This window comes from Poecilia reticulata, unplaced genomic scaffold (assembly GCF_000633615.1).
Source record: "Poecilia reticulata strain Guanapo unplaced genomic scaffold, Guppy_female_1.0+MT scaffold_256, whole genome shotgun sequence".
Taxonomy (NCBI): Eukaryota; Metazoa; Chordata; class Actinopteri; order Cyprinodontiformes; family Poeciliidae; genus Poecilia; species Poecilia reticulata.
The window spans coordinates 98,447-107,071 of NW_007615040.1; the positions used below are offsets into that span (position 1 = coordinate 98,447).

At 36.8% G+C, this 8,625-nt stretch overlaps 1 protein-coding gene across 5 annotated transcripts in view; it reads left to right on the top strand.

Moving 5' to 3' along the window:
- fbxo38 (F-box protein 38) overlaps positions 1 to 6,768 on the top strand; it is a 65,517-nt gene extending 58,749 nt beyond the window's left edge. For 4 of the 5 annotated variants that reach the window (XM_008402763.2, XM_008402765.2, XM_017303389.1 and 1 more), the window contains 4 exons: positions 1,632 to 1,777; positions 3,188 to 3,288; positions 5,041 to 5,154; positions 5,631 to 6,768. In XM_008402763.2, the coding sequence (XP_008400985.1) occupies positions 1,632 to 1,777; positions 3,188 to 3,288; positions 5,041 to 5,154; positions 5,631 to 5,809 (540 nt within the window). In that variant the 3' untranslated portion in view covers positions 5,810 to 6,768. Of the gene's footprint in view, positions 1 to 1,631; positions 1,803 to 2,614; positions 2,636 to 3,187; positions 3,289 to 5,040; positions 5,155 to 5,630 lie in introns of those variants that run through there. The other variant, XM_008402766.2, reaches the window with a different exon arrangement.
- The last annotated feature ends 1,857 nt before the right edge of the window (positions 6,769 to 8,625 follow it).

The following is an 8,625-nucleotide window of genomic DNA, read 5'->3' on the forward strand; positions in this document are numbered from 1 at the left end:
GTGTCATATGTAGCATCGTATTTTAGCCTAACTTGACAGATATGAGTGTTTTATATGTTAATAAATCCTTTAACATTTTATGGTTTTATGAGAGGCCTTATAATTGCCTAATTTTACGTAGGCAATTATACGTATTTTCTTACTTTTGTGTAATATTCTAATCAAACTTTTAATTTTTATTTAACACTGAAACAAATGAACAAAACACTTTAAAWACAGAACCATACTACTAATAATAACAATAATAATATGTAATCTTTAATTCACAGCCTGATGCTGCTTCATTTACAGTTGTAAGTTATACTTAAGGGTTTTTGCGATGCACTCTCCTCCTCACCATTGTCTACTGACAGACAGGATGTCTGTCACCCTCTTTTTTCACCACTCCCACATGTGATTGGYCACAAGGCCACTATTTTGCCAATCAAAACAATGCTCCTGCACAAAGCAGGCGGAAACATTAAATACATTTTTTAGGGAGCCAGCTCTCACTTGATTGGACTGTGCTCTTCTTACTCTCTATAAAACATTAACTCTTAGAATCGATGCTTTTGTGCATGACCAGTCGGTAAACTGGTTCTTTAAAGGGCTAAGAGCTCCATTTGAATTGAGAAGACAGTGAAATATCACTTTGAGTTAAGTTCACTCTTCAATTACTTTATTATAGGTTTGCAAAAAAAAAAGTGAATTAAACTAGGCTAAAACTAACTGAACTATGCTGGAACAACCAAGCTGATCTCAGCACTTAGGAAAAAGCTGGTCTTTATGTACTTCTACCATACAAACAGACAGCAGTGTGGGTAGGATCAGCACATATTTAGTCCAGGTCTGATAGTTGAYCCCTTACAATCCACTGGGCCATTTTCACCATCCAGGCCACGTCCTATTTGTCCTGGMCTGTGCAGTTGCCATACCACACAGTCATATTGACGGAGAATACCCTTAATCACAGCTCTATAGACATTCTTGAGCAACAGAGCAAGAAGAGTCTTGTTGGGCCTTTCTCGTCAGAACAGAGTTAAGTGACCAGGTCAGGTTCATGGTGACGTTGATGCCCAGTAATTTGATATTGTCCACACAGTCCACCACTTCCATTTATGTGTACTGTCCTCCTGAACCTTCTGTAGTCCTTGGTTTTGTTCAGTGAACACCTCTGGGGAAGGTTCTGCATCATTGTTTCAGACCCACTGCAAGCTTTAAAGATCCCTGATTGAGGAGAGGGTGGCTGGATGGGTGGGTGGGTGGGTGGGTGGGTGGATGGATGGATGGATGGATGGATGGATGGATGGATGGATGGATGCACAGACGGTGTAAAAAGAACTGGACTCGGCACGCAGCCCTGCGGTGTGCCTGTATTCAGGACCAGGGATGATGATCAGTCATCCACCCTCGATTACTAATATATTCTTTCTGTCATTATTGTGGTATTTAGCACAAATAAATACTTTTTGTACTTTAGACCAAAAACAACAGAAGTTGTTGAAGTGTTATTTAACTTCAGACAGTGAGGAAAAAAAGCTTCTTTATATGTAAACTTCTGGATGGATTCAAACTAAGATTCTGTTTTATACAAGTTTTTTAAATGATTATCTGTAATGTGGTTGTTGTGCCTTTCTCTTTCCTCTTGACAGATTGACTCGATAGCACTGGAGCGTCAGCTTTTCCAGGGACCATATCCCTATCATATTGCTGTTGTGCATGAATTCAGCAACCCACCAAATATACACAACAAAGTTCGCATTCGGAGCTGGATGGACACAATAGCTAATATTTGCCAGTAAGCATTTGAGAGCAAGAGAGAGGTTTTTACACCGTAGCCTCTTGTGAAATCATACACTGAAAACTTACTGAATACTCCTTTCCTTTTATGTGATCAATGTTGACGCTCTGTTTTCTGATGGTAATTCATATGCATTCATAAGATGTTTTTAACTTCTGCAAAAACGACTCTACTTGTACTACTGACTGAGCAAACTGCACTAAATAATAGTTACTCTAGTAATAAGTTACTTTAGTAACTAAAGTAATAATTTACTTATTACTTAGTTACTAAACTAAACTTACAAGTTACTAANGGATGGATGGATGGATGGATGGATGGATGGATGGATGCACAGACGGTGTAAAAAGAACTGGACTCGGCACGCAGCCCTGCGGTGTGCCTGTATTCAGGACCAGGGATGATGATCAGTCATCCACCCTCGATTACTAATATATTCTTTCTGTCATTATTGTGGTATTTAGCACAAATAAATACTTTTTGTACTTTAGACCAAAAACAACAGAAGTTGTTGAAGTGTTATTTAACTTCAGACAGTGAGGAAAAAAAGCTTCTTTATATGTAAACTTCTGGATGGATTCAAACTAAGATTCTGTTTTATACAAGTTTTTTAAATGATTATCTGTAATGTGGTTGTTGTGCCTTTCTCTTTCCTCTTGACAGATTGACTCGATAGCACTGGAGCGTCAGCTTTTCCAGGGACCATATCCCTATCATATTGCTGTTGTGCATGAATTCAGCAACCCACCAAATATACACAACAAAGTTCGCATTCGGAGCTGGATGGACACAATAGCTAATATTTGCCAGTAAGCATTTGAGAGCAAGAGAGAGGTTTTAAATCATACACTGAAAACTTACTGAATACTCCTTTCCTTTTATGTGATCAATGTTGACGCTCTGTTTTCTGATGGTAATTCATATGCATTCATAAGATGTTTTTAACTTCTGCAAAAACGACTCTACTTGTACTACTGACTGAGCAAACTGCACTAAATAATAGTTACTCTAGTAATAAGTTACTTTAGTAACTAAAGTAATAATTTACTTATTACTTAGTTACTAAACTAAACTTACAAGTTACTAAACTTAGTAACTTGGTTATAAGTGACTTATTACTTTAGTAATAAGTCATTAAACTCCTTACTTTAGTAACCATTTATTCATGGTGTAAACTTCAGTAACTTATTACCTTAGTGATAAATTACTAAGGTAATAAGTTACTTTAGTAATAAATGACTATTACTTTAGTAACGTAACATATGACTAAAGTAACTTATTACTTACATCCAAGTTGTTGTTCTCTTGCATTTTCTATTATTCCTTTGCAAATATTGGGCTAAATTTGAGTTCAACTGGACTGCTGACTGAACTATTAATTGTCTTTTTTATTTTTATTTTTCTCAGAGAGTTGATAAAGTATGAGTTTTTCCCAGAAACCACAAGAAAAGATGATGTGAATATGTATCCCAAATACCCATGGGGCCGGGACATCTACACACTGGAGGGTAATTTCATGAAGCCAGCATTTAAGACTTGACAATTTCACATTTTCATCATTCATATGCAATGACTGTGACACTCTTAAAGAGCACAATGTGAGATTGGGAATCTAACCTCAAAGCTGAAACTGTTAAATGTGGCAAAAAAACAACAACTGAAGACTTAAAATATTCAATGAGTGACTTCCATGTCTTGACTTCGTGGTTTTTTGGTCCCACCCTGTTTTCAGTCAAATTGTAGTCAACAAATTTCTGAAGTCATTGGTGTAACTATCATTTTGTGTAACCCATCAGGTTTTAGCTCTTTGCCCTTCTAAATCAGATGAGTTGTCGGGTCTAAATAGCAGGCAGGCCACCGGGCTGCAGGCCGCTGGTTTCTCTGCTGCTCTCGGTTTCCCATAWGGACCCAGCAGAGGGCAGCAGAGAGCTGCAGATCTCCGTCTCCTAATCCGGTTTTGTTCACGCTGAGTTCACGTGCAGCGGCTCCATTTCCCTCCTGTCCTGCTAGATCGATATTCCTCAACTTAGAAGCTGCAACATATGACTTTGAAAACATTTCTCTGYCGTGCCTGCTGCTAGCATGTGGTTGTTCTAAATGAAAATTAGCGCGTTCTTCTTTGACTTCCAATGATTGACTTCCTGATAGAGAGCCCCCTGGTGGTTGAAGAAAAATCCACAGAAACGCCGCATGTTCAAAGTGTAGGAAAGACGTAGCAGCTTATAGTCCAGAAAATATGGTACTGAAGGTGAAATTGGATCACACCTGATGATCACTTATGGTACACTAGTGTGCCGCGGCACAGTGGTTGAAAAACACTGATCTAAACGTCTAYTTCTCTTTCACATTTTTTCTTTATGTAAAATTGTGTCAGTAGATTTACCTTCTGGAAGTCATTGGTATAGCCTCGTTATGTAATTACCAAGATGATACTAACTGATTAAACCAGGACATTTATTAGGATCATAGACCTGTTATGCATTTTGTGTTTAAGTTGTTGTGCAAAATTTACTGAAACATTGAATAGCTCCACATATACATTCAAAAGTTTAGAAAAGGTTGCATTAAGTTCAYCTAACGTTGCCCTAGAAGAAGTGCATTTTTAATTCATCCTGAAATTTCACCCAAAAGCTAAATATCCCTGACTTTTAGTGGTCAGTATAATTTTGTTTACTTTGAGGTGTAATTGGGTCAATTAAAGTCCTAATAAGGTGGTTTAAGTCGGATGAAAAGCCATTGATTGTCACAAACAAAAGGAATCTCACTATATTTAAGCAGTTTATCCTTAACATAATGCATTTATGCTCTTCAATTAGCTTAATATGAGTTTTTCATGTCATTACATAGACATTCTGTGCAAGGTTACAACTCCAACAGGTCTTATTCATTATTTTTTTATGATTTGAACTGTATTGATTTCTGCAAAACAAAACTAAACTAAACAGAATGAGCATGTAGGATACACTAAGGAGCAGGCAAAAGAGCAATAGCAATTGAGTAAAACAAAAATAGTATCTTAAAATAAGAAAAATAGCAGCATGATGATAATAAAAAAGAAATGACAATAAATAAAATCACACCCAGTAAATGTGAATCTTTAAAACCTTAAAACTTAACATCAATAAAAGTTTTAGCATCAGAAACCAGTACATGTTTTCTGATGTGACCATTTTATTGATGTCAAGTGATTGACACCAATTTTATTAGATTTGAAGAAAATGGGGAAGTTCTCACTGAAATTCTTGTATGATATTTTTCAGGAATTGTTGACGGAGCTCCGTACAGCATGATAACAGATTTTCCCTGGCTAAGGACACTGAGAGCAGCTGATCCCAACAGCTACGCCCGCTGTGACTTTGAGGATGATGAAAGCAGTAAGTCTAGTCAGTAGTAACTGAATGACCAGTGGTCAGTCATGTMATGTCCTGCTTAAAGTGCCCAACCCACAGTTTATAATCTGAAATTAAAATGAGTTTTTTTAACAATGAACCAACATTTACATGTTTGCATMTTCATCTTGATTTGATYAAATACATAAATTGCTCAATTTCAGGCCTGCTGCACATGACCAAAACTTAGAATATAGAGCCTAATTTAAACAACCAAACTAGTTTAGAGACATTCTGTAAACTGCTGATTTTAAAAAGGTTTGTTATCTTGTCTATACAACTTTAGCATATCATAAATATGATATATTAAGACTATTTAACAAAATGGACAAAAGATCTTCAGCCTTTATGCCATTAAAAGTAATTRCTTRGTACTCRTCAGTTTTAACACTATGTGCAGTTGCCCTAAAAGAAATGTTTCACTATGAAACCTCTTGTAATTTTTTTTCCTGTTCTGTTAGCCACCATCTATGCTCCGCGGCGCAAAGGGCAACTGTCGGCTGACATCTGCATGGAAACGATTGGTGAGGAGATCTCAGAGAGCAGGCAAAGCAAGAAAGGAGTTTTCCAAAGAGTGGTAGTTCTCTTCCTTCATCACTGTGATATGCCCGGAGAGCCTGTGGATGATGACTATATCTAGATGTTGAAGAATTCTCACCTTCAGGGTTCTGACCTAAAGACGTCTCAAATATAATTGTAACTTTGGAAAACAACAGGTCTGGCCTTTGTCTCTCCTCATAAAATTGAATAAGATGGCTGAATGACTTTATGTAAAAAAAGATGCACCAGCCAGCAGATGTTATGGGGGAAAGTAGTTTGTGTTGAACAACTGAAGTACTGAACTTACAACTTTGTTTACATCCAGATAAAATTTAAGGTTAAAACTGAATGTTTTCAATGCTGATTATGTTTTTAGTTATTCATCCTAGCTTACTGAAGACGCTGCAGTAAAACAATAAAGCTAAAGCTGCTGGTAGTAAAAAAGTGATCCTCTGGTATAAAATGACATGCAGCAAAGGATGATACTTAAGTTGCTCTGATCTTACTTCCTACTTGAAAATTAGTCTTTGATCTATAATCTATATTTTTGTTCGGAGGGGGGGGGGGGGGGGGATGTCCCTCTTTAAGATTTTTGATATTTTAAAATGCTGAGGCCATGATTCAAAGTTGAATCATGGGGAAGTTGGAAACCTGAATATAAATTGACTTTGTAGATTTGTTTGTTTGTGTATGTTTGGACTCATAATTAAGGTCATTCTTGGTTACAGAAAATGATTACAGTGGTGATTCAACCCTCTTCTCATCGAAACCCTTAACTTGGAACAATACAGTTTTTTTTTTTAAGGTTTCTAGAGTTTCTCAGTTTTTCTATTGAATCTGGCTTTTGACTCATTTTCCATTGGATGTTTTTACTCTCAAATTATTAGTTATTTATTAATAGAAAACACTCTTAATTTCAAGAGATGAACCTGAGTTGACCCCCCCCCTCCCCCCCCACTAGATTCAAGATTTTTCATTCTCATTGCTGTGTTGAGATTTAATGGCCTTTTGAAATAAATCATGTTAAAAGCCATATAAACAGTTTTTTTCCTGAACATATTTTTTTGCGTGTTTTTGTAAACATTTAATCAGAATATTTGCAGCATGAATATTAATCTGAATTGAAGAGCTAGGTCAACTTTAATGTGGGTATGGAAACTATTCAGACCCCTTTAAATTTTTCACTTTGTTTCATTGCAGTCATTTGTTAAATTAAAAAAGGTTTGTTATTTCTCATTAATGTACTTAACATCCCATCTTGATGAAAAAAAAAACAGGAAAAAAAAAAGTTTTTTTTGGCTCACCTGCCTTGACTTGCATATGATCTTCAGTAAAACCGCATTCCTAATCAATAGGGTTCAATATGATGTCTGTCCACTAGAACAGCTTCAACTCTTCTGTGAAGGATGTCCACAAGGTTTAGGAGTGTTTATGGGGATTTTTGACCATTTTTCCAGAAGCGCATTTGTGATGTCATAGTGACGTTGGATGAGAACGTCTGGCTCTCAGTCTCCACTCTAATTCATCCCAAAGGGTTGAGGTCAGACCCTGACATCCATGACTTTATGGACCTGCTTTGTGCTCTGGTCCAGAATTGGCCCCTTGGAAGAGGAAGGAACCAGCTCCAAACCTATGCATAGAAAATGAATACAGAGATTTAAACTGCAGAAATATAAATGTTTCTTTAAGCATTATCTTTGTRCCAAAGTTACACAACARWTTAGTTCTGAGTCTGACAGAAAACAGACAGAAGCAAGTGGTTTATGGCAGCTTCCTGCACCAGAAGTCGCTGTGCACTTCATCCTCATTCCTCTAACACTCCACTTTGGTCTTCCTGCTTTGACAAAATGGAGTGTAGCCAGACAGTCAAACTCTCTTATTTTTAAACCCAGGAGACACAGTGTTCCAGTTCATAACTTTAAACAGAGAAAAACTGTACACATCCCCCTGTCAGCCTGCATAATCTCTCTGTAACATGCTACAACTTATACTACATCTTCAGATAATTCCTGGCCCTGTTCAAAATGCATAGGTCATGACATTACACAGGATGGGAGCCATTAATCTGTCATTAATGTAGTCGTGGTGTTGGGGATTAAGCATTTATCTAGAGATAGATRGATAGATAGATATGTCTCTGTTGAAATTCATTTTTGTGCTAAATAATAAGCACATGATTCCAAACATTAGTGACTCCATGTCTGCAGAGTGACGGTGAGATACCCATACAGTAAATATGCAGTGATGACAGTTACTTTGAAAAAGTAACTTTAATCTGATTACTAACTACTTGATTTGGAAAGTAACTAAGTTACATTGAAAGTAACTTTTTGAGTTACTTTCAGCAGCTGCTAACAACAACGCTCTGCCACTTGGCCTGTCGCAATAAATTTTGCTGARCAATTGTCTAAAAAATTATTGCAATAAAGGATAATATTGTTTCAAGACCTTTGAACACTGATTTAATGGAAATGATTATTAATGCATGTGATTTCCTGCYATAGACAGATACACTTTATTTTCAAAAGAACACTTAACACTGGAACTGATATAAATCACATGGATTCTCAGTCTCCATGAACAAAAAATGTACTTGAATAAAAAGTAAACAACATAAAGCCAAAGTGGAAATAAATAYTGCATTCAACCCAAAGAGTGCAGATATGAAGTCTGTATACTATATTGCCTTCAGTAATCACTAGATTTAAATGGAGAAGATGCTCACATCCCACTACCTGATGCAGTAGTTCACACTTCACCATTTTTTGCCCCTATTTTCACAACAACGCTGGTCATTTCGTAACCGATCATCCTGTAGTGTGATTTAGATCTAAATCGGGTTTTCCCCGACGAGCTTGTTGTCAGAGCGCAGCTCCTGCTGCCGCTCCACAAATCAGATATCCTTCTGTACAGATT